Genomic DNA, 27,708 nt, shown 5'->3' with positions numbered 1-27,708 from the left:
TCACAAAGGCCTTTAAGACTTTTGCCTTTGACGCCACAACATCGGCAGAGTCGTCTGGAGTGGTATCGCAGCCGATCATCATGGCTGCCATCAGACTGGCATCGTATTGTGTTCAGTGATGAACCCCGCTTCACTCTTGAAGCAGATGACCACCGTGTTCGTGTCTGGAGAGGACGGGGCCAGCGGTTCCAATCAGCCTTTGTTTTACAAAGGCATACAGACATAACCCCTGGTGTGATTGTGTGGGGGTCTATTTCTTATGACAGCAGGTCATTTTTAGTCATCCTCCGTACATCTTTAACAGCTCAACGATATGTTGATATCCTCCTGGCGGCCAGTTACATTACCCTTCATGACACGTCATCCTGGGGCCATTTTCCAACAAGATGATGCAGGCCACATACCGCTCGCGTATCTCTGGACTGTCTCCCTGAGGTTGATACCCTTCCCCGGCCAGCAAGGTCACCAGACTTTTCACCAATCGAGCATTTTTGGGACATGGTAGGCCGCCAGATCCGGTAACCACAAAATATCGCAGATCTGGAGCGACAACTGATGAATGCCTGGCAGAATGTTTCGTAGGATGACATTAGGAACCTCTGCCACGCCTTGCCTCGACGAATTCAAGCATGCATTATCGCTAGGGGCGGTTCTCCCAACTAGTAATTCGAACACTCAATGTGTGATTGCGAGCCGTGAACAGGTACTCTGACCTTGATGTTTTAATAATTTTATTATCTGTGTATGAGCTATACACATATTCAATTTCATCAAAAACAACCACTTCCTACATGGTACTTCGATTTTTTTTTTTTGCAAGTTTCTGTCGGGGTGTTGGTTTTCTTGAGCGTCTTATCTTCTACTCATGAGTTTGTATCGTAAGGAAATAGAGGACTGCAAGTTTTTACTTATTGTTAAAATAAAATTTCACGTATTGAATAAAATTTTCTTCTGAAATTATAGTTCAGTTTAAGAAAATGAAGTGCCGGAGCTCACCTTATTTATGGTTCCGCTGTGCTCCAGCTAGAATTACAATTTATCTTAAAAACTGAGAAGTATTGGAGCTAGGTTCCGGTGGGCTACCTCACAATTTAAGCACTGGTTGACATTGCAACAATCATCCAGACAATGAAAGATATGCTGACAAATGGCGGGTTAGAGCGGAGAGAAGGGTACCCCTTGTATTATCGCCAAGTTGTTGTTTCATTTATGGTAGCCTAAGTAGTTGAATGTTATGGAAAACCTATTATGAAGTAATCGGTTGCATGATTGCGGTAAATTCGTAAGGGCTTGTGGTGTGCGTGTTGGTTAGGAAGTATGTTGCTTGTTTTGTGGTTTAGACGGTAAAATGGCTGAATGTGGTAAGATTAATTTGAAGTTTCTGTATGATTTGGAAAGAAAGGGGAAAAGAGATTACTTGACTGGTGGTTTACTTAGTAGCCATTATTAGGTGTCCTGTTTGTAGGAAGGAAATGCGTATGTTCGAATGTCTCTACGGAGGATATTTTTTGCTCTTATTTTGTGAATTTATGTGGCAACGCCAGTATACAGATTTTAGTTCAGATAATTTTAGGAAGTTTTTGGATGCTGTTAAGGAATTTTGTTGACCGATGACATGTAAATAAGGCAAGTGGATATTTCCTTTGTGTAGTGCAAAGATGAATTTCTTTTTTTATGTTACTTCATTGTTTGATTTAAACTGTAGTTTATTGAGATTATCTATTTTTTTTGTTGGCTGCTCCTTTGACTTTTTAAGTGAATATAGTTCGATGTGTACATGGACAAAGTCAAGGGAGTGCGAGTGCCTAGTTTGTGCAATTCTCTGATTTTTTTATGTGAAAATAGGTCGATGTTAACATGGGTAAAGTCAAGGGAGTCCGCAATGCCGAGTTTGTGAAATTCTCTGACTTTTTTATCAGGTAAAAATAAGTCGATGTGTACATGGATACTGATACTGAGTTTTGCAATTCTTCGTTTTGTTATTTTGGCTTTATGTAGCGGCGATTTTATACAAGCCACACAAAAGCCGTTACACAAGCCAAAATAACAAGTGAAAGAATTGCACAAACTCGGTATCCATGTACAATTAAAAACCGGCGATTTTCGCTAAGGGATACCCGTAAATATATTTTTACGAAATGGCGAATTGTAAAATGCAGAATTGAAATATTAAACAACAGATTAAAAACTTTTGGTAGTAGAAACTGTCTATTATGCGCTGTATCTCCGAAAGATGGGAGCAACGCATGACATATTATCAACCATTCCCAGATACTTTTGAGTGCACTACTTAAAATTTATATAATTTAGAAAATTTAAACAAAACAATTAATAATACCAATAGAAGATTAAATACCATACGCTATGTGATAAATAAAGGACTGAAAATCCAAGCATGAAATACAAATTTTTTTTCCTACATAGACTGTAATAGTCCAACCTTCTTATTCCAATTAATTACGGTATAAGGTATTTTCTCAATCCTTCGAGCATGCTTTCGTGGTATAACGTTAGGACACTCGGCGCGCATTCGAAAGGTCCAGGTTGGAGTTCCAGAGAGGACACTGCCCATTTTTCACATCTCCTATTTCAAAATAAGCTAATGACTCCACAACGGTATCAAACCTTCTGAAGCATTTCTTAAATCCAGTGCGATGGAAAGGGCAGAGAAAAACGGATTATTTGATATGAGTGGCAGGTAGCAGTTATCTATTAATCAATTCGACTATTATTGTAATAAATTTACATTATATTATTATTTTAATATACTTTTCAATGCAATAAATTTTTTATTTATTTAATTAGTTTGCTTCATTTCCATACATTTATTTTATTTTACATTGCATAACCATACATTATGTGGTCCGTTCTCAGTGAGATCTTGGACTTTCTTCGAAGCACTGCACCAACTTGGGAAGGCCAACTCGTTCTTCCAATCTTCAGTTTGAATCTACGAGTGAGCGGACAATGTATGGTTGTAGACAATATGTGGTCCCGGAAATAAACGAAATTGGCTGAGAAAGTGGTACGTGTGGCAGTTACTTAGTTCTACGTAGTTTTATTCGAAAAGCGGATGATGTTTGTATACGTGTTGGTTACAAAGTATGTTTAAATTTATAGATACACATTACATAGATTTAAAAATAATGTATTAAATGTTAATATTAAAATATAATAACTTCTCTGACATCATAATCTCTGATTAAAATATAGCAGAATAGCAAATAAGACAATATAACACACAAATGAGAAAATGCCATTCTTTATGGTAGGGATATGTTTTTAAATGACATGGTGACCATTTATGCTGTAAAATTATTTATAAAACTCACCGTTATTATCCAGCTGCAACTCATTTCAGGTTCTTTTCTTTCCGGAAAACCTGGTGTCTCAATAATGGCCTCATCAGTTATATTTCCGCCACAAGGAGGATCATCTAGAAAGCCAATTTCTCTTCAATTTCACTCTTCGCATTTTATAAAAGTATGATAATCAAACATGCATTGAATCTAGTTTTAAACAAATATTTATAAAAAACGCGGTGTACTAATATTTACCATAATATCCTCGCACAATTTCTTGGCATCTTTCTCCACGTGTGTGTGGGGGACATACACATGGGCAGGGGCCTTCGTCTCCTTCTTTGAAAGGTCCAAGATATCCACCGTTCTCACAATGCAACTGGCCACGGTTTGGACACTTAGCTGCAAAAATATATGAGGTTTCATATGAAACGAACTTAAGAACATCATAGTTCGCATAACATGCGCTATACAGCAGAACTGAACTAGATGACATAGAATGTTTTCAGATTTAACAAATATTCAAATAACTAATTTTGTTTAATTGTTTCAGATATTTAAAATACTTTAATACTATATTAATAACTGCATTACACTCACCATTAATGGGTATCTGATTAAAGAGCAAATCTAGAAAATTTTGTAAAGTCTTCAAATATTTTATGTGTTTTGGTACTGGTCTAAATTTAAATCGGAAATTAAAAGTCTGGAAAAAAGTTTAAACTTAATGATCACAAAATTAATATAAATTAAAAAATTAATAGAAAAGTGTTAAATCTGAAATTGAAGAATTTTTTGTGGGTTTTTTTATATGAATTAGGCTAATCTGCATAAAAGACTATTTAGAATTTGCAGTATTTAAAAGTTGCCATGTTCCTAAGCAAACAGGCTACCAAATTTCAGCAAGATTTTCAACTAAATAAGTAAACAGATTACCAATGTAAGATGTGTTTCCCGTTTTACAAATACTTCATATATATATTTCTTATTATAAATTATTGGTTTATATATATATATATTTGAGGTAAATATTAATTTTTGAATTTACATTAATTTTGTGACGCAGATAGATACTGAAGCACAAAAAGCATAAGCTTGCAGCCATGGCTTTAGCTATGCATTTTGCGATAGTTAAATATTTTGACAAACAAAATACACTAATCGTGCTTTTCCAGAACGTAACATTTACATTTTTGACACTATCGTTGTAGGAAAAAAACAACGCGGTAGCGCCTTAGCGTCAACAAAAGCAGAAACAACCTGCTGTGTTCAGAACGAAAGCTTAATCAATGCATTCCATTGAATAATTAATAATGGTTTAAAATTAACGATGGCTGCTTTAGTTCCATTTACGTCATCAGCGTTATGTAAAGTCATATGACATGGATAAATCTAGAAATGATGCATTACAGAAAAGTTCTTATAAGCAATTGCTATTTCTGGAATAGGGGGAAATAGCCATATTAAAATGGAGAATTAAAGGGCTGTTGCTAATTTAAGTTAGAATTTTGAGATTCCTATTTTTCTATCTTATACACACACACACACACACAAAAAAAAAAAAAAAAAAAAAAAAAAAAAAAAATCTATCTATCTATCTATAAATAAGAATGGACCTTCAAAGCCTAAATCTAGAGCTCAAGCTGCTAAGATTATTAATTTTTAATGAAATTATTAAAAGAGATTATCTCCTTGGAAAGAGATGATTATAATTTTTTGTAGTACAAAATTTAATAAAGAGTAAATTCTTAGCAAATGAACTATTATATTTTTAAAACTTAGTAATATTTGTCATTTCATTCTGGAGAAAAATTGCTTAAGAATTATAAAAATTATTTAAAAAGTAATAAAAACAAATTTAATTAATTCTAATTCCACGAAAACTAGCTGACTTTGTGAGAAGAATCAGCGTTCTCGATAGGATCGCCAACAATTGATAAGATCTGATCGTGTGCTGTCCTTCTCGTATGTTTGGATGAAATTCAATCATTTACGAGTATAACGCAAACAAATCATTCAGTTTAATTGATTAATTCATATATCAAATACATGAAAGAAATTATCCTTTTCTTATTTATATATGTATCAATGAGAGAGAGAGAAAATGCAAGGATTTAGGCAACTTTCTGAAATAATCAACAAAGGTAGTTTCTTTTTTTTTAAATTTGCCTTTTTATATTTATTGCAGTTGACATTCAGTGATAATCAAAATTAAATCGCAACAAGTTATACAAAAATATTGGCAACTTACCGTCACATCGATACATAGAATTTACAACCTTCGCGTCTCTGAAACTCAAATCGTTCCGCCGTTTACCAACTAGTCTTTGATGATGAGGATTACGACTTACAACAGTATTCCTTTCAAACATTCGACTGCTGAATGCCTACGTAAGGGGAGAGGAAAGAACAAAATTCGTAAAGATTATTCAAATAAACTGTTAATTACAGAAGAAACTGGAAAAAGGAATTTCAGTTATTAGTATCTTTCTGTATAAAAGTTGTCTCAACTACAGTTTATTATCTTTTACCTTAACTAAATTGAAGATTTAATATTGAAAAAGTAATTGCCAATTTTTTTTTTTTTTTGTACGCAGGTTTTTTTTCACTCTGCGGAAAGAATCAGAAAGGTCTTTCCAACTTGTAAATGTACGTTTTCAGGAAGTTCTTTGTCTTCTCAGAAGATAGAGTTTACAACGTAGTTTGCTCATATAACAATATTATGCTGTTATTCGAAGATTTGCTATAAATAGTGAAAATATTTTTATTTAAGATATTCCTTTATTTAGGATATTTAAAATTGATTTGGAATATTTTATTTTTCTTTAAAAAGGAAGGAATTTTAGTCCTTTCAATGTGCTTTCTTTCTGTGTTTTTGACCATCTGCCAAGTGAATGGAAGGTCCTAGATTCTAAGACTAAAGTCGGTTTCTGAGAGACTACTAAAAACAAGCAGAGTTTACGGTGTTAGGTGGAACGATCTCTCTCTCTCAATATTTATTTCGGTTTGGGGGCAGAGCTCAAAGTTTTGGCATAACACAGATTGAAATACATACACAGATAATGACAACACCCATGAGTGGATAATGTTTGTAATCCATCAGCTAAAAATTAGAGGCAAGAGCTCAAGAATCTCCAAATGATTTTGTAATAATGAGTGATGTACAGGATATGATTCTTCATCGTTCAGGTTCTGAGCACTACAGTGAATACAAGGTACTATTAGCAGTGTTTCCGGGAAGATATCTTTTGCCTGCTTTGCCCATGAAGCAGCACAGTCCGAAAAAATGATGCTCATTGCTTGACTATTGGTGCTGTTGGTTAGGGATTTCGTCATATGGCAGCAGTGGAAATTTCGCTATCATTCTTCAAATTCTCCAAGCATAAAAACATGCGTTTTTAGTTTTTTCTCGCAAATAAAAATTCCAGAAGCAATTCAAGAAGAAAAATTTCGAAGTTATGGGTGGTTATGTGTTGACATCATTCAAAAAGCTCTACTGGTGGCATTCATCTCTTTTTCGACGCTTGGCAAAGGTAATGGATATGGGAGGACATTATACTGTGGGTAAAAAGAGTATTTGCACACCTACATTTTTGTTTGCAATTCATAAAAAGAAGCATTGAGAAATAAAAAAAATTGTATTGCCAAATCAGAATAAGTTTAATCATCCAAAACAAACAGAAAAATTACAATAATATAAATAACAATGCTTTTTTGTAACAAAATTTAAATATCTCGTATCAAAAAAGTATTTGCACACCTGCATGAATACAAAAGAAATAAAATATATAAGCAAATTTCAAATAACTAATATTTAGTATGCATTCCTTTAGCATCTATTACTGCTTGTAATCTTGCTGGCATTGATTTAATTAAATTTTCTGTAACAGTAGGGTCAGTATTCGACCATTCTTCAATAAGGGCTTGTTTAAGGGCAGATTTTCTTGAAATCTTCATTTTTCTTATTTTTAAATCCAAAGAATTCCACAAATTTTCCAAAGGATTTAAGTCTGATGATTGTGGTGGAGTGGCAAGTTTTCTGGGTACATTATAAAGCAACCACATACGTGTTATACCGGCGGTGTGCTTGGGATCGTTGTCTTGCTGAAAATAGTACGAATTACTGATACCTAATTTTATTGCACTTTGTGGCAAGTTATCTCGCAACACATCAATATAGGTTCGAGCTGTCATATTCCCATCAATGAAACACGAATTACCAACTCCTTTGCTAGCCATGCACCCCCAAATCATAACAGAACCTCCTCCATGTTTAACTGTAGGTAACATATTTTTGGTATGAAAAGCAGTACAAGGTTTTCTCCAAACTAATTTCCTGCCATCCTATTTAAAGATATTGAACTTACTCTCGTCGGAGAATATGCCATTTTTCCAGAAATCGATTGGCATATTTATATATTCCTTAGCGAATTCAAGTCTCTTCAGTCTATTTCGTTCAGTTATGAGAGGTTTTTTTCCTTGGAGATCTCCCATAAATGTGTGCATCGTGCAGGACATTTCGAACACTTTGGGCACAGATTTGAACTCCAGATGTTGAAGCGACATCATTGGCTAAAGTAATTGCACTAACAAATGGATTTTTCGATGCTTCTCTTACGATTTTTCGCTTTATTCGCAGTGAAAGTTTCCTTGGGCGTCCAGAGCGCAAGTTATTTGATGTAGATCCTCTTTCTTTATGACGTTTTATAATATACCGAACACTAGAGAAGCAAACATTTACTTTTTTACCTATTTCTCGATAACTTAGGCCATTTTCACGTAGAGAAACAATTTTTTCTCGCAACGAAATCGGCAATTCAGATTTCTTAGGTGCCATTACAATTTGAAATCGACAATCAACTGCCAACGTTTCGACAACATCTCTTTTTATAGTCGTCTTACGTATGTTATTTACTGCGGGATGACTGTCAAATAATAGCATAAAAATGCAAATTTGCTATAGTTGAGTTGAGTGTGCAAATACTTTTTTGACATAAGCTATTTTAATATGGTTGCAAAAAATGTTTTTTATTAATATTATTGTATTTTTTGTAATTAATTTAAACGAATAAGCTTATTCTATTTTTTAAATGCCAATTTTTGTATTTCTTAATGCATTTTCTTATAAATTGTGAACAAAAATGTGCAAATACTTTTTGTACCCACTGTATTTAAACTTATTTTTATTTAATGAAGGACTATTTTATCATATTTAAACCAGTTCAGAGCATGTTCTGCCTGCTTGAAGGCTACGTTACTAACTTTGGTTCTCTCGTTTAGTATTCTGCGGCGTTCATAGCAAGTTATTTTTGCCATTAGGCTTATTTACGCCGACTCTGGTCAGAGCCAGCTTGCATGTTAAATGTGAAGCTGTTAGGATCTACTTAAATTTCATTAATTTTAAGTTTATCCGTTATATTTGATTTTAAGCCAAAAGTGTTGGCTTCTGTAAGCACAAGTTAGTGCCGTCTGTTAAACTTTGTTTGGATTACTAAATGGGTCTTTTACATCCTTCTTCTGTCTCTGTGGTATTTATAAGGCACAGCGGAAAGTCATTAGTTGTCTTTTAGAGATCTGGTTTAATTGCACGCTCTCGAAGAAGACCAGATCCTGTAACTCTTTACCATAGGGTATAGGTTCATAGCAATCCGTTTCTAAGAAACAGGGGTTAGAGTAGACTTTAACGTACCCCTTGCATTATGGCGAAGTTGTTGTTTCATTTATCGCCAAGTTGTTGTTTCATTTAGGGTAGCCTGAGTAGTTGAATGTTATGGAAACCCTATTGTGACGTAATTAGGTGCATGATTGTGGGAAATTTTGAATTATGGGATGTTTTGTAAGCGCTTTTGTGGTGTGTGTTGGTTTTATTGTTTAGACGGTAGAATGGCTAAATGTAGTTAGATTAACTTGAGGTTTCTGTACGATTTGGAACGAAAGGGGAAAAGAGCGTTAATTGACTGGTGTGTAAATGAAGGTTTACTTAGTAACCATTATAAGCGTCCTGTATGTAGGAAGGATATGCATCTAGTCGAACGTAAAAACCGTTTAGATGGATTTGAATGGGTTTGGAGGAAGAAAGGTTCAGATGTGGCGACGCCGATATATGCGACGCGGATTCGAGTTCAGATAATTTTAGGAAGTTTTTGGATGTTTTTAAGGAATTTTGTGTGCTACAGACTAAAGACGAAGGAACTTCTAAATAGGGTAAGTGGATATTTGCTTTTTGTGGTGCTTAAATGTATAACATGTTTTGCCTTTTTTATGTTATTTTATTGTTTGGTTTAAACTGTAGAGTTTATTGAGATTATGTATTTTTTGTTTGCCTGTATTGTGGAATTGGGTGCTCCTTTGACTTTTTAAGTGAAAATATATCGATGTGTACATGGACAAAGTGAAGGCAGGGCGCAATGCAAATTTCTGCAATTCTTGGATTTTTGTTCAGTGAAAAGTACATGGATCGTCGTGTCGACGTGTACGTGGATAAAGGCAAGGGAGTGCGCAATGACATTTTTGTGCAATTCGGGGATTTTTTTTAAATTGAAAATAGGTGGATGTGTACAATGATACCGAGTTTGTGCAATTCTTTTTCTTGTTATTTTGATTTTGTGTAGCGGCTATATTTGGCCGAAAATGCAAGCCAAAATAATTGCCAAACAAACAAATGAATAGCAGAAACTCGGTATCCTCCATGTACCGCCAAAAATCGCCAACTCTCGCCAAGTTTCGCCTAAAATATCTTTTACCGAAACAGGAAATTAAAAAAATAAGTTGAAATTTAATAAATAAATAATTTAAATTAAATTTAATAAATAAGTAATTTAATAAATGTAAAACTTAATAAATGTAAATAGTGCTTACATAACTGCCAATACGTATATGTCTTAATTGCGGTTAATTATTTATTTAACTGAGATACTTAGACTCTCTTGAAATCTCGGAATCATTTAATTTTATGCAATTTAAAATGGGTTGCTCAATAATGTAAAAATTACTTGTAAGTCAAAATAAAGGTAAATATTTAAAGCTAATAATCACACAGATTACCGAGTCTAAGAAAACTGCTTCCAAATGCGTCTTGGAAATGACATCGTGAAAAAGATAAATCACTGAAAATATATACTTCAAAACGTTTGTTGGAATATCTTTTGGGAATTAATTAAAAGTTTTGTTGCATATATAAAGCTTATAAATTTTACTCATTTTTTTCTGTAAATAATTTTTATTATATTTATGGAACTAATGGTAGTATTAAATGCACTTACTTGTGGATGATAATGCATGATAGATGTAAGATCGTATTCAACACCATGAGGATTGTCAAGACCTCTCCAAAACTGTGGTCTGCCACCTAGGGCTATATTGCGCCAGAGAACTCTGACATGCCTGTCCCGGTCAAGCCTGGACTGTTCATGATTAAGGCCCAAAGCATGACCTACTTCGTGAACAACAACATAACGCTGAAATAAAAATATTCAGATTTCAGTAAGAAAGAGAACAAAGTGAATATTATTTAATTAAATGAAGTTCAGTGTAACAACTAACACAAATAAATAAAATTTATCGCTAATTGCAGCTTTGTGGATCTCAATTTAATTTTGTTGTTCAGCTACGATGGTAAATGCAAGAGATGTTACAGTGCTCAAAGTACAAAATGTAGTGAATTGTTGAAAGAAACAAACTAAGATTCAGAACAGGTTTTCTTTACTCATCCGATAGGAAGCTACCTTCAACGCAGATTTTAGTAGTTTGAGAATGAAGCTTAAATAGTGCGATTTCTTAACTACTTACATGGGGGCATTCATTAAAAAACTTCCCCGATATCGTGGCCTGTCTTCTCAACCAATCGAAATGATATTTCAAATATAGCTATTCGACAGTATTGCTCAAGATTGCGATGACTTAAAGTAATAGAGCTCTGGTAGTTATAATTACAGTGAAAGAATTTCAAAATTTTTGAATAATAACAATTTTTTTCTGCGCAATACGATCAGCGCATTGAAAAATCGTGAATTACGTTGGAACGATTTACATGTGATGAAAATCGTCGGCATAAAGCATTTGCAAAGAAGAGCTTTGTAAAGGACCAATAACATCAAAGGCCAGGTGATCATCGATGCACTTTGCGTAATTCACAAGCACACACAGTAGAAGCTTTCACTGGCCTGTTGAAAATCCTCACAATGTGGCACCCGCGCCTTTACACGAAGCTAAAGGGACTGTGCGTTGTGGTATCAGAAGGACATTCCTTCTTTGTCCATACTTCTTCGAAAAATTTACTTTCACAGGTATGAAAACATGCTCCATCACAAGTAATAGGTATGTAACAATGTTGCAGGATTATGCAATTCCAGATTTGCAACAGCAAGATGTCGTTAATGGCATTGTAGAGATGCCAGATAGTGCTCCTCCATTATCGCCCCATGTGTTCGGCAAGTCTTGCAACGTACTGTAGACATACAGTCATCTGCCGTTAACTAGCATCTGCAGTTCTGTGACCACTGCAATCTACTGCCTCAATTCGATGGACTTTCTGGTTCTGGTGTTATCTGAAATGCGTCACAATACACATCAAATGAACGAGATATCTCAGAAATGAATGATACCATAAAAGTGAAGTTATACAGATACTACCTTCAATTTACGTTCATCACTATTGTCAACAATCTCCCGTATGCAATAAGTTATCGTCTACGAAAGTGGACACGTTGAAAACTTGCAATTTCAGAAAAAGTTTTCTCCCCAACTCCTATCCTATGTTGTTACTTGTCCTTTACAATGCTCTTTGCAAATGTTTTATGCCGAAAACTTTCTTCATATGAGTATTGCTCTAGCGCCATTTATGGTTTTTCAGTGCGTTGATCAATTTGCCCAGGAAACATGTGGGTGCTGTCATTCGAAAATTTAGACATGTTTTCACTATAATTGCAACCGTGAGAGTTCTGTTGTTTTAAATCATCAAAATATCGAGCGCATATCTTCAAATAACAGTATTTTAGATTTCATTTCGATTGGTTGAACGCATAGGCCACTGTTGGTTAATATACCGGGGAAGATTTTTTACTCCCCACCATGTACTTACATAAAATTATTTTCCGCTTTAGTGACTTGCTTGTCAAGCACTAATGAAAGCTTCAAATCTCTTAACTTGTAGCTTTGATGTTTCTCTCATGCCATTCCCTTCATTGCTTTTGAAGGGACTGATTGTATATTAAACACTGTAAACTGCCTGAAATTTTTTGTTTGATTGGTAAGTAAATGTTGAAACAGTTCCTCTATATGCGTCTGTCTGACTAAGCAGTTAAATCGTAATTATGTCAGCTGTAATTATACGCAAGATAGAGGCTTTTTAATTTGTACTGTAATTTGTATTAAATTTCATTCCACAAGTACTGGACTTTTGTAAGCTTTATGTTCTTGTGCTGGTGAAAACTTGCCCTGATACTTGTGTGACCCAACTTACAGCTTTAATTTTTATAAAATTTGACATTAAGACTTTGAGTTCAGGGCTGCAAAAGTAAAGTATCAAAAGCAGCATTGCATATCATAATCTAATAAAAGCACTAAGCTTCATTTATCAACATTTAAGAGATTTTTTTTTTGTGACATCACTGCGTGAGCCAGTTTCCAGTTGCTCAAAAGTAGAAGTCACGCGGTGGTGAAGAATAAATGGCAAAAAATAGTTCGGCAGTAGAATGACAGCCATGTAATAGATATATGATTAATAGTTTTTTTTTTAATTTTCTTATGCCATGCATTGGTTAAAGGACCACCATTACTTATGTTAAATCTACTGATGAGCTGTGTCATCAATTATACTAGCCTTTATCCTTTTTTAAAAGCAATTTTAGCTTATTGTCACACAAGATGTAACAATACTTGACTTATAATTACGTAATTACAAATGAAATATGAATTACCTTCTCGCATCTGTTCCCGATCGAGAGATCTTGACCTATAAGGGGCAATAAACTTCTTCCCATTGAGGACCAGCATCTGAAACAGAAGAGCAGTAATCTTGCTGTAAAGTAAGTAACAAAAGAATTGTTTAACTGATAAATGTTTAAATATTAAGTTAGGATAGGCTTGACAGTGTAAACATAACTTTTGCTAATTTATCTCATTGATTGATTAATCGTCTATCCCAAAGTTTGGGATTTACACTATTTTGCTCATTTGATACAGCATGGCCATCCGTTATGAACTATCATGTCTCAGTTATGTACCTCAGACAAGTAAAATACAAATCCTGAATCTTTCAAAACAATTGTTTCAAATGATTTGGAACTCTTTCGTGGCAACTGTCGAAGACGTTTTCGCAGTATCGTCTCGTGAGTTTAATGACGTCAAAGATGAGGGGATGGATGTGTGTGGTGTCCTTAATGAAATAAAGGAGAAGGACCCAACATTTCTGTAAGAAGTTATCATGGCAGGTGACGGAAGACGAGGACGCCTGGTGTTTAACAGGGGTAAGCAGGCATATGTCCCACTCCCTTCACTATCCAGATGCAACAACTCCCTGGAGCCGCACAAGAAAGCACCTTGTGCGGCTCCAGGGAGTTGTTGTATGTGGATAGTGGAGGACCGTCATGACAGGTTGCCCTCCCCAAGTCAAATATTAACCCTTATGTAAAATGAGGACTTTTAAGCTTTCGGCCAGGAAACGTGGTTTTTTATAAGGCCATAAAATAATGCAGGCACAAAAGAACAAAGTTATGTACTTGGAAGCCACGATTGAATTTTAGTAAGCTATACCAACTTTAATTTGTGTGATAATTTTCTTAAATGTAGCATGGATATTTCCAAAGTTCTAAGTACTGAGGTCTAGTTCAGTTATTAGAACTTATAGGTAACACTATCGTCCGGTAAGCCTCCACATATTTATGCAGGTAATCTCGTGTAGTACTAGTAAGTTCAGTTCAGTTTTTTTATATAGTTTTTTTGATGTTATCATAGTGTATTCTTTTTGCTTTGAATACTGATTTAATTTATGTAGCGAATGAATGTACTCATAAGATTAAACTGCTTGAAAATACAAATAAATATTTAATAGTATTTTTCTATTAGTGATAGTATACATTATGCCACTTTCCTGTATTTCTTAGTAGTTTTCGGATTAACGGATTTCAGTTAATTGTGGATGTTATCTCCGTATTGGCCAGGTAAATCGAGAACTGCTGTTAATTTAAATCTGTTTAAATGATTGAATATCAATAGCATATAAGTCATCATATCTTCGTCAAGGAAAATGGAGATGTAACGGCTTGGTTGACGGCTGGAATTTTCACACAAAATTTTCCTGAAAGCACTGTTCTTAGCATCTACACTTCCGTAAATAATTTCTATTTGATGATTCGAGATTTGAGACTTAACATTGATCTTAACGGCGACATTCTTCAGTTAACAGTTATACTGTTGTGGTTATGCAACATTTATATAAATCTACAATTATGCTAGCTAACTTTTGCCAACATTAATTTATTGTTTCATGAATTAAGAAATTTTTAAATCTTAAAATACTTGTAAGATTTTTATTATAAACTCTACTCACCCATTCCTGTCACCTCTGAAGCGCACATACCACAGCTGTGTAGTTCTTTCCTGGAACTTGACACAGGTCATATTCTCCCAGTGTTCCATAGCTTCCCTTATCATTCGGCGCCCGAGGGGGTTTAAGGCTGAATGGAAAATAATTCATTACGATGAGATAATAACAAATCTAAATTCGCTATCACACTGTAAAATTGATTAAACTTTCATTACCACAATACAGGAAACTCAATTTCAACTTGACTGTTTCTTGAAGCATATTGTTGTAAACTTATAAGGTTATTCTCCCGCTTTCCTAGCGTGCCTTCGTGGTGTAGTGGTTCTGCACGCTGGGCCGGTATTCCAGAAGTCCGTGGTTCGATTCCCGGCGAAGGCGGTTGCTAATTTTTCATCTTGCCTACTTCCAATTAACCTAATATATCTACAAACTTTTGTGTTTATTTGTTTTAGATTTATCGTGTTTTTATACTGATGTTTTTATTTAAATTTATATATTTAGTGCATTTTGTGTAATATATTTTTTACCTATTTCATTTAATTTCCAGTTTGTGGCCACGTATTGCGTTTATATTATGTATATAATGTTGTAAATCTTATACTTCTGAATCGATCGGCATTTAAAATGTAAGCATAATTCAAAGAGAAGGAAAGCTATTATGGGCAAAAACTCTCCCACTAGGACTTAGTAACAATTTTTACCTGAGTGGCGATTTTAACTAACATGACGACATTCTGCAAGTTTTTGCAAAATGAGTTTTTGAAGCTTTAAGAACGATTTTTCTCGAAATTCCCAGGTGTGCTTATTCTACCTTTTGAAAACCCTATAAATATCGGGGTACTTAAGTACTATCGCAACCATCTTAACAGAAGTAGCCAAATTTTCAGAAAGTCCCAAACTCTGGCAACCATGCGCATAGCCATTCTTCCGGCAACCATGCTCATAGCAATCGTTTCAGTTAAGTAACGCCGCCATTTTTGTATGAGTTCTATTTTGTTGTATTCCATGAACCAACAGTTTTTATACGCAAATCGTGATATTTTTTGCCTTAGTTTTAAAACATGAGCTTCGGGAATTCGCCAGCAATGGAACTACAGTAAAATTTCGGCAGTAAATGCAGAATTTTGTTGAAAATTTTCTAAAGGGAACAACGAAGAAATGCATTTTCTAAACAGTCGCTGCTGTCGAAGAATGCACTAAGTCGGTCTGATGTTTCTCTCTGATGTTTTTTTAAGTGAAAAACAACAGATCGCTGTGTACTTCGGGAGAAGAATAACGAAAAAAAAAATACAGAAAGATTCGAAGAAGAATGTAAGTATTTTACTTTTTTTATATATGACATAAAAATAATTTAATAATTCAAATCTGTATTTTAAACTGCTAAAGTATGTTTTCTTTTTCTGTGTTGATATTGTTTACCAGACTTACTAGAAATATCAATACTTTGGTAATCTTTCTATACAAGGAGGCGCGAAAACCGCCAATTTGCACATATTAAGTAGCTTATACATTTTCATCCATAAAAAGTCGCCCTATTGCGCCAAGATGTTTGCGATAGTAGCTAAATACCAGTATCGACTGTGTTGGAATCGTGATTCAGTTAGTGCAGCTATTCGTTTTAGAATCGTGTCACCGTAGCTCCCTACTCGATGATTATTGTTTTACAGTGATTATTGCTTTACGATGATTATTGCTTTGTGAGTGATTTCAGTGATCTGCGATAGTCTTTGAGTATTAAAGAGACATTGCCGTATATCTGTTCTATCTTTTAGACTGCTTATCGTTATTTATTTTGCTGTACGAGATGGTATGCCATTCAATGAAGAGCCATTTTTTGATGTCCATCTGGCTATATTAAAGAGATCTCTATGAAACTACCGCATACAATAATATACTCTTTTGTAAAAAAAATTGAAGCACCAAGAAGGACTTTTGCGATCGTGATGAAATTTGGTATGCAAAAAAACATCTTGATTGAATATGCAAATGAGCAGGAATTGCGATCGTAGCGAGCATTTCTAGTGCGCAATTCGCAAAGTATAAAACCATTAAAAGAAGCGGGGAATTTATCTTTTTTTGTTGCTGCCATTGTAATCCGTAAAGAAGCAACTAAAGATGCCATTACGATGATATCGAAGACCTTACAGACAACTAAACGACTTCAAACATGGTTGCATTGTAGGTTGCGTGAAGCTGAGTGGTCATACCGAGCAATAGGCCGCCACCTGCAGCGTACAAACACTGCTGTGCAAAGTTGTTGGCAGCAATGGTTGTTAGAAGGAAATTGCCGACGAAATGAAGGCTCTGGAAGACCAAGGAGCACAGATGCGAGGCAAGATAGGGTGATTGTTCACCAGGCCATGCTATTTCTTATGATGGCAGGTCATCTTTACTCATCCTCCGTACATCTTTAACAACTCAACGATATGTTGATACCATCCTGCGACCGGTTGCACTATCTTTCATGGCACGTCATCCTGGTGCCATTTTCCAACAAGATAATGCCAGACCACATACCGTTCGCATATCTCTGCACTGTATTCGTGCGGTTGATCCTCTTCCTTGGCCAGCAAGGTTACCAACCTTTCACCAATCGAGCATGTTTGGGACATGGTAGGCCGCCAGATTCGGGCACCACAAAATATCGCAGATCTGGAGCGACAACTGATGAATGCCTGGTAGAATGTGTTGCAGGATGACATTAAGAACCTCTACCACACCTTGCTTCGGCGAATTTAAGCATGCATTGCCGCCAGCACCGGTTCGACCAACTACACTTAATGGGTGATTGTGATCCGTGAACAGGTACTCTGACCTTGATTTTTTAATTATTTTATTATCTGTGTAATTATTTTATTATCTGTGTTTGAATTGAATATGTGTATGAGTTATACACATATTCAATTTCATCAAAAACAACCACTTCCTTCATGCTGCTTCGATTTTTTTGCAAAAGAGTGTATTAAGAAAGCTATAAAGAAATGTAGTAAAAAAGCTGCTTAACCGAAACTTTCTTAACTGAAATAACATTTAACCGAAACAGTTATGAAAACTAATAATGAATCATAGGCACGAAACCCGTCCGGTTAAATGATATTTTTCTTATATTTTCTCTAATCAAAGTAAAGACTTATTTTACATTATACGTAATGTAAAGAAGAGCTATAAATGTATTTATATGTGAGAATAGTAGGCTGTGAAATCATTTTCCTGAAAATATCCTTTTTGAGTACCTATGTTCATTGCTGGATTATTTCGATTAGAATTTATACCGTAGAAAACAAAGATCTCCGCAAAAAACAAACTGAGAAAATTGAAGCTTTAATGATATCATTAAATTATAACAAAAATCTTATCCCTCTGTGATAATTGCCGTTTTATTGCTATCGAATATGATGTTAAAAAAGTTTTCAGGAATCTTTTTTGAATTATGCTGTTGCAGATTCATATTGTTCTCCATTATGACATCTAAATAAAATTTTAATTTAAAGTAATGAAAATTTCGCAGTTTATTTTAATTTATTTAAATGCATTAAAATAATAATGTTAAATTAAGATTTGAATTACATTATGAATGCATTATAATGTATTCAAAAATGCAGTTATGATAAATGATAAAAAATAATGTAAGCGGGAATGCGCCATCTGTATCTTTTATGAAAACAAGCCCATTCATCGGTTATCCAGATAAATATATTTATCGGAAATTGCTGCTAGATTTCTTCACTTACTCTTTTCAATTACTGTAGATAAATCGTATTTTGCTGAAAATAACTTTGTAGATAAATCGTATTTTGCTGAAAGTAACTTTGTAGATAAATCGTATTTTTCTGAAAATAACTTTGTAGATAAATCGTATTTTGCTGAAAGTAACTTTGTAGATAAATCGTATTTTGCTGAAAGTAACTTTGTAGATAAATCGTATTTTGCTGAAAATAACTTTGTAGATAAGTCGTATTTTGCTGAAAATAATTTATCTACATAGATAAAAGACTATGTGTATTTTATTTTACAAAATGAAAAAAGAAATGGAAATGCAAAAAACATTTTTACATTTCGAGTTCAAATTTCGAGTTCAAAATTTCGAATTCAGATCGATTATTATCCAAGGTAAGCAAGTAAATTACGAAACTGCTACACTTTTGTGTATGTATTTAATTAAGAAAGAAATCAGAGCACCATAATTTAAAAAAAAAACTGCGCATACATTTTATATGCAAAATGATATAAGAAAAAGGCAAAAATAGCTTTAGAATATAAAAACATCCTTAAATATGGAATTACTTATACTAAAATTCATAGAATAATCATCTTCGAAGAATTATTCTTATCTTGTCGAGGGCTATAGCTGTTTGGTATAGGAAAAGAGTTCTTGCTTCGTTTGGTTTTGGTTTGGTTTATTTAATTATGGCACAGCACACTAGGGCTATCTGCCTAAGGGGAGGGATGCCTCCGTGGAGGACTTTCTAAGGAAAACTGGCTCGTATACACGTTACACATGGGGAAAACCACGAAAACGCCCATGCAGCCAGCCCGTTCGCAGGATTCGAATCTCAGAACCGAACTACCAGTGTTCAGCGACTTTACCGCTCGGTCGCTGGTGGGCGCCAGTTCTTGCTTGTCTGCGAAAATCAGACATTACTCGCAGGATTCAAATTCAGTCAGACCTTTCTAAGAAAATCTTCAATTTGTATAAATTTAAGACAAGTCCTGTAAGAGCGAAAGTTGTTATCCATTTACGAAAATTCAGGACCAGTAACTCTCCCCAGGGGCAAGGGACTCCCCAGGGTCTCCCTGACACAAGGACATACGATCTTCTGTAGAGTGTCGGATTTATATGACTCTCATGGATATGAGGAGGAACATGAGCCATTTAATATTATACCACTACACACTATTAATATATCGCCTACAAAGAAAACTCATTCTTTCATATTTGATGAATGATATCATATTTCTTGTTCTCTCTTTAAAAAGTAAAAGTGACTACACCTATGCAAACATCAAATTCTCTAGTGAGGAGACGTCAAGAATACAAAAAACTACTAATCTCTTGATGTACAGGCTAGCACTGTCTTAGTCTTCGGTATGAGATTTGCCTTTCTACGTTTTTCTCAGTAGCTGTGGAGAGTTATGGAAGTTTTCGTCGTATTCTAACTCCTTAGTTAAATTAAGCAAGAACATCGATTATTTCTGTAGAGCTTAGGGAACTTTGAAAAGGTCTTCTGGATATATAAAAAGTATTACTGAGAAGTTGCTTCGTCCATACTTTAGTGCGCATGTGTTGAAGTCTCGCGTGAAATACATTAACATTTATTTTGTCACTTGTTTTATAAACTAGTAAACAATATATTTTGTAATTTACTTCTGGACATGTTCAGTTAACTAAATTTATGTAGCCTTGGTGGGAAGAATTTCATTGTCTTTTCCAGCTTCCCAAGAATAGCGAAGCATTGGAACGGTTTTCAAATCCCCCCCCCAGCAAAATGTGTGAACAGTCTACTACCTTATGTAGTAATTAGATTATCAAGATTAGAGAAATATACGCTGTGTTAATTTCATAGAAGATAGGTTACTAAACCTCAAAACAGGCCAACCTTAATCTTAGCTGTGTGGAGAAATTAGGTTATTTTAGCAGAAATAATGAAAAATGGGCAATGCCCTCACCGGTACTAGAAATCTGGACCTCTCGAATACGCGCCGAGTGTGTTAACCGTTACACCACGAAAGCATGCTTGAAAGAGAAAGAAAATACTTTATATACTCCCACTTTTAAATGGCGACTGAAGATTACGGGACCCAATCGCCAAATCCTGGTGGTGGAGAATCATCATCCACCGCCTTTTTTACTTCGGTCGCCACTGTAGAGTCATTAGGTTATTTTGAAGCAGGGAGATGTGAAAAATGTGCAATGCCCTCGATCCTGGACCTCTCGAATACGCGCCGAGTGTGATAACCGTTACAGCACGAAGGCATGTAAAATGGAGGGAGAAAATGCCTCATACATGAAATGAAAAAATGAACAGTTTGCAAATTTTTTTATCCAAGAGGTTAAAAGATATGCCGATGGCAAGGTTTCACGAAAAAAATTCTTTTTCAAACATCTTAGTATGATAAAGACTTCTTATAAAACATTCCTTATTTTATAAACCTTGAAATCACAGGGATGGATTCTGACCTGATGCCAAAGAGCGGTACACTTCCTAGACGCCCATGTGTAAGAATAACTGCGATTTTAATTCTATCCTTCTTGCAAATATCAGGGCTAAAAGCGAATTAGAGATTAGTTAATAATAATTTTATTATGTACTTACAATAATGTAGCGTGTAATAGACGGTAGCACGTGACCAGAGTGCGAGAAGATTGATGGTCCCCTTCCGGTGGGAAAGTTCTTTGTGGTCATCTGCATATTTTGGAACCACTATGTCTCCTTCCACGATTCTCTCCCCTGTCTCTGTAAAGCTTGGATTTCCTCCGAAAAGAAGTAACTGAAAAACGTTAATTACGTAACTTTAGTTAATATTTAAAACTTTTCTTCTTTTACAAAGACTTCAATATAGCAATATTGCATGCATAATTTTACCAACATACCTGTAACATCCTAATCCCTATGAGATATTTTGAAAAAAATAAATAATGTCCGCATATTTTCCGGATGCGAAATACAAAAATATTAAAATACAAGTTTATTAAACAAGGTTCATTTAAACGGAAAAGTCCACACATTTTTCTGCGAAAAACAAACAGATATAACTGTGATATCTGGCAACCATCTGACCTTTTAATTTGAAAAGCCTTAGCCTTTCAAAGATGCGATTCAAAAGATTTACACAAAATGAATGACTTTGTAGAGACATTAAGTATTTTTTTGGAAGCTGGAAAGATGAAAAATTTGCAACGTCTTCGCCGGGAATCGAACCACAGACCTCTGGAATGCGCACCCAGCGTGCAGACCACCACACCACGAAGGCATGCTAAGAAAGCGGCAGAAATATCTTATAACTTTAGATAATCATATCCTGATGCCCAGAGGGATGATGTAGCATTCAAATTTGGAAAAAAGAGTTAATAAAAATCACGGAGGAACGGAAATTAATTTCACCAACAATAATAAAAAGATATTGAAGAGGAGAAACAAAAATGATACAGACGATTTTGATTAAGATTAATCTGACAGGCAGCTAAAAATGGTGAGATGTAAGAGTACAATGACAGCAACAAGCCAAGAAAATTAATAATTTTTGATATTTTGATTTTATAGAACAGAACAACTAATAATTCCAGGAGTTAATCGTGAATTCTTTCAGCACTTTTAAAAATTGTTTTACAGTATTAACATTTTACTGAAAACAAATTTTTGTTGTTGTTTTTGGTGTTACTGATGTTAACTGGTTAGCCATTGGGCTAGGCTAGACCAGATCCATGAGTCCAAGAATTGTCAGTAAATCCAAAACGAAATAAGTCCCAAGCAGGTGAGAAGATGTCCAGGAGTGAAATGATCAGCATTACATTTCCTACAGATGGGGTTTAATTCCCCGTTCAAATTTAAGGCATTTCAGATGTCCACTTAAATGGCATTGTCAAAGTTAAACTGCTGGACCCGATAACCCCCAAAAGCAATAGCAACCCCAGGCTGCCTGCCAAAGTACCAATCACCAGTCGGAGGATAATGTCAGGAAGAGGCAACGTCGAAAAAATTTTGCATATTATTACTGAGAACAATTCCGAATTATGGAACCTAGAACATGCATGTTCTATTTTAAAACATTTATCTTGAGTTATAAAGTCATCACTTCTATAAAATCGTCTTCTGTTAATCAATAAAACCTGTAAAAATGGTATGGGAATAACACTGACGTAAAAAACCTAACGGTTTTTCTCACTTTAATTTTCAATTAGTAAAAAATCGCAAAAAAAAAAAAAAAAAAAAAAAAAAAAAAAGTGAAAAAAATGAATGAAATTAGAGTAATGTTTATTTAATCTTCCAAAGTCGAGTTTCATTTTGATTCAGTGTTGTGAGATGGAATATCGAGCTTTAATTTAGTCATTCACATAAATTTTGAATTGAAAATTTTTAATTTATCCTGTTAATTTCTTGGCGGCTATTGATTTGATTGGAAAGTTAAATTCTTTCTTACCTTGTCAATTGATAGCTCTCTGAGATCTTCTTTGGCTTTCGTATTCTGAAACTAAACAAAAAAACCTTTTAAGGCTCATTTCATTAGATATATCTATTAATGACTTACATATTTTATCAAAGTTTAAATTATGTGCACATTTATGATGTAAAAGGCTTAATGCAAAACATAACTTAAAAAAATGCAGTTTTAGTCAAAAGAGGCTTTGTCCCTGAAGGACTATAGTTTCGTTTTGCGATTTTGCGTTGAATCACTATAAATATCCGTTTCACTTTTCAAACTGTTGCCACCAGTGTTAGAGTCTTACATTATATTTGAAGAAATTAAATAATGAAAAATATGCATAAATGTATATATATTTCTCGCATTGTGATAAAACAACGGTACCTAGAGCCATCGAATTTTGAATGACGTAATTCTCCTACGAATATGGGCATGTGGAAGACCAAATTTGAAATTTGGAATTTGTTTTATGATCGATTTCATATTTGTAAAACTTTAGCGAATTTTTCATTAACAAACTCAAGGATTTCAAAGCGAGCAGTGGCAACACTCTACGGGGAAAAAAACCTTTTTGTCTCCAGCTTGAGGAACTATGTATCGGAAATTCTAAAGATAGGTTCATTTTAAGAATTATTTTGCGATATTGCTAAGGAACTGAATTTTATGGTTTAAGTGCAAAGAACATGGTATTTAATAAATAAAGGTAACACACAAAACGTTAAAAAAAACCGATCCTTTGGAAGTAGTTTAATATCTGAAACCTTTCAGTTTTTTTAATAGATATTATTTTTATTATAATAATTTAAACAGAATATAATATGCAATTTAAAACTTGATTGATTTATTGGAGTGAAATATAGTTATCTTATCTACGATCTAACTGGAAAGGAAATAAATTTTAGAGAGCGTGTATTGGAAAGATGATATCATTGGTCGATTATTTTAGAATGTAATAAATCAAATTGAATTTATGTTACATTGCCTTGTCAAGATGCGTAATTTTTGCACTGAGAAATATCCAGATTTCTTAAATAATGCCCTGGAAAGCTTAAAAATATTGGTTTTTAAAATATTTTACGTTAAAAGGAAAACTCTAGGCCCAAAAGAAAAATTTGGTAAATATCCTGAAGCTCAAAACTTCATTAATAGAAAATAAAAACAATGCTCAATGTACTGTACGACTACAAAATAATTGCGCATGGAGAATTTGTGCGCAGTGAGCAAAGTGTGCATTTCTGTGAAACACGGAATAAAACAGTTGTAACATCCTTCTTCGCAGAGCTCGTCATTCGAGAGTTTTTGTCCAAAAAGCATGTACAATTTTTATCACATTTTGTTTATTCGTCGTAACCATATCACAGTTTACTGTTCCTCAAAATTAAAGCCACTTCTTAAAAAAAATATGCGGTTTTTATAACTTATATGCAATGCAGAAAATTGCGAAGAACGTTTTGAAAGTAGAATTGTTTTTAATTGAATATCAGCAATCATTCCATAAAATTTGAAGTCATACGCAGTAACACATAAGTTTCAGAGATAATCGCTCCAAATAAATTATTTAGATTTAAGTCATTATTTTTATTTAGCATCAGTCTCGTTTTAAAACTGTAAATGAAATTTAGAATTTTTTGAAGTCAGAAAACCAAAGAAATACCGCAGTGTCATCGCCGCGACTTGAACTCTGGACCTTCCAATTGCTAGCCGGACGTACGTAATTTTCTATTAACCACGAAGGCATGTGGTAAGAAAGTGATAAATGATAAGTGACGGTGGACGTGGGCACTGTCCCTATGTGGTAAGAAAGGAGGTCACTTACAAAATTCCGCATTGAGGACATATTTTTGATCATTTCCCATAGTAACTCCTTATTAGCCCAAAGGAGCAATTTGCCCAGAAAGGATACTAATTTCGTTTTGGTATTTTGCGTTGATTTATTATAAAAGGCGTTTCATTTTTCAAATTTTTGCCACCAAATATTATCACCCTACATTATATTTAAAGAAATTAAATAATGAAAAATCTGCATGAATGTATGCTCTCGCCCTCTGAAAAACCAACGGCACCTAGAGACATCAAATTTTGAATAACGTAGTCCTCCACTTGGATATGGGCATCTGGAAGTCCAAATTTGGAATTTTTTAATTATCTAGTTTATATTTTGTAAAACTTTAAAGAATTTTTAACTAATAAATTCAACGATTGCAAAGCGAGCAATGGCAACACTGTACGGGGGGAATTCATTTCCAGCGCGCGAGACTGTGTATCGGAAATTCTAAAGATATGCTTCTTTTAAAAAATTATTTTGCGATATTGGTGTTGAATTGAATTTTATGGTTAAAGTGTAAAGAATTTGATATTTAATAAATAAACATAATACAAAAAACGCTAAAAAATCGCCGCTCTTTGGGCGTAATGCAAAATCTGAAAGCTTTCAGATTTTTTTTTTTAAATTAGCATCAGTCTTGTTTTTCATGTTTCGCATGATATAGATTATAAGTAAGCATTTTAAATAATTTTCTACGGGAATTCTCTGTTTTTATTTAGTATCGGTCTCATTTTTAAATTGCCTGATCATGTGAGGAGATATTTTAGACTTTTTGAATTACTATGCTTGGTGAACTTCAGTTATATACTGAAACTGAAATTTTTTAGTTTTTCCTGTTTCCTTTCAAATTCTTACAAAATACACTCTGGGTCTTTTTTAAGAAGGGACAGATTCTTAGTTTAAAAAAATGTTACTCCATTCTATATTTTATTCATTAAATGGCGCCGCAATTGTTTTGCAAATTTCTCAATTAATTATTTATTTGTTACATGTTTCTCTAAATGCAAATAATTTTTCTAATCATAATAACCGCATTAATGAAATGTAATGTAGCAGATGAACACAATTTAATTCAAAGTTCAGCTTTAATTAATTATAGTATTCAAAGGGAATTATTTCTCTTCGATTCATTACTCTTACATAATTCCTGATCCTGGTAGACTTTTACATTCGAATCACGAAACAAACATAGTAATTTAATGGAAAAAAGAGTATACTGTTTCAGGAAACTGAAATTTTTACCTCTGCTTCTCTGTCCTCTGTATCTAAAATGACATAATCATCTTCCCTGTCTTCCTGGGAGGAACTGTAATGTTGGTGTCCTGCATCACTGCAGCTGTTACTTTGCCTTGGTGGTAAATAAACTTCGGGAGGCAGATCAAGTCTTATCTATGATTGCATAACAGAATAATGCAGATTAAATTCATATATGGAAATCAGACATTTAATCTGTAAGCGAATTGCTAAAATTTTGTGATATAATTACATTAATGTATCTGAGTTATAACGCATAATTGCTCCGAGTAAAAGAACAGACTAAATTCATTTAAATATAGACACCAGTAATTTATTTTACAGTGTTAGCTTAAATGATTCATTCGTTTTGAAAAGGCTATATTTTCAACAGTATTTTACGTACACACATGAAAGATTAATGAAAAGAACCACAAACTCACCAAGTTTATATACCCTCTACAAATATTCAGTATGTACTCCTTTGATGACACGACACACGTCTAGACGATAATCAGGCTCACTCCATACATTTTGTAGCATTGTTGTCCAGATGTCCGTCCTGTCAATTGGCAATATTCGGAATACCACAAAAATCTGTGTGGAAGATTTTTGCGTCAACGGTTCCATTTCAAACCATGTTTGTTGTCCAGATGCCCGTCCTGCCAATTGACGATATTCGGAATACCACAAAATTCTGTGTGGAAGATTTTTTCATCAACGGTTGCATTTCAAATCGTACCTTGGGTGTTGTCCAGATGCCCGTCCTGTCAATTGACGATATTCGGAATACCACAAAAATCTGTGTGGAAGATTTTTGCGTCAACGGTTGCATTTTAAAACCGTACCATGTGTAGCTCCTGCAGCAATTAAAGCCGGAGGATTACGTCCGTCGAATAGATTTTTGCTTCAACATTGGAGGGCGAAGATTTGACCAATATGATATTCAGCGATGAAGCAACATTCCACGTATCCGGGAAACTTGGTGAAATACTGAAAAAAAAATTGTGAGTTTGTGGTTCTTTTCAAATGTTTTTAATGTGCGTACCCGTAATACTTTTGAAAATATAGCCCTTTCAAAATGAATGAATCATTTATGCTAACCCTACATGCCTAACACATGTGCTGTCATACAGAAAAATGTAAAAGCCTTCTTTATTTGCGCTGCAATAACATATAAGCCTCTATTATTTTGTTCTTAACGTCATAGAGATGTATAGTTTTGCAGTTAAGCACTTCAAATGATGAATCGTGCAAAAATATTACAATGAAAAAAATCTCTGCATGAAACGATATTAGAAAAGTATGTGTATTGCTTCTAAATCTGTCAAAGCATTTTTGCGACGAACAATACATTATTAGAATTTGAAAGATAAATTTAAAATATCATTTTGCATAGTATACGATGTTAAATGATACGATGTGCTCTGAATAATATACGATGTTGGTTTAGTTAGACTTTTAACTGAAATTTTGTGAATATTTATAAAATTTAGCAAGACATATGTATATATTGCAAATAATATATACATTTTTGTGTCATTAAAAATGTAGAAAGAAAGATACAATTTAAGTAGTGTACTATTTTTTTAAATCGTCCATTTTGTTATTCTGACTGGCAATTTTTCGCTGTAATTTGAAATGTAAATTAAAGTTTTGCC

At 34.1% G+C, this 27,708-nt stretch overlaps 1 protein-coding gene across 1 annotated transcript in view; it reads right to left on the bottom strand.

The window, feature by feature from the left end:
* The window catches only part of LOC118191496 (blastula protease 10-like), a 49,867-nt gene that overhangs the window by 6,476 nt on the left and 15,683 nt on the right, over positions 1-27,708 (bottom strand). The window contains exons 4-12 of the mRNA XM_035362303.2: positions 26,057-26,203; positions 22,987-23,037; positions 21,162-21,336; positions 14,851-14,977; positions 13,220-13,295; positions 10,565-10,759; positions 5,554-5,689; positions 3,558-3,704; positions 3,333-3,436 (exon numbers count right to left, since the gene is read on the bottom strand). Of these exons, the coding sequence (XP_035218194.2) occupies positions 3,333-3,436; positions 3,558-3,704; positions 5,554-5,689; positions 10,565-10,759; positions 13,220-13,295; positions 14,851-14,977; positions 21,162-21,336; positions 22,987-23,037; positions 26,057-26,203 (1,158 nt within the window). The remainder of the gene's footprint in view (positions 1-3,332; positions 3,437-3,557; positions 3,705-5,553; positions 5,690-10,564; positions 10,760-13,219; positions 13,296-14,850; positions 14,978-21,161; positions 21,337-22,986; positions 23,038-26,056; positions 26,204-27,708) is intronic.

This window comes from Stegodyphus dumicola, chromosome 3 (assembly GCF_044657685.1).
Source record: "Stegodyphus dumicola isolate Sdum_Otavi_A_Nest chromosome 3, ASM4465768v1".
Taxonomy (NCBI): Eukaryota; Metazoa; Arthropoda; class Arachnida; order Araneae; family Eresidae; genus Stegodyphus; species Stegodyphus dumicola.
Note: the sequence above shows the minus strand (reverse complement) of the source record. Positions and strands in the feature narration are given on the sequence as shown.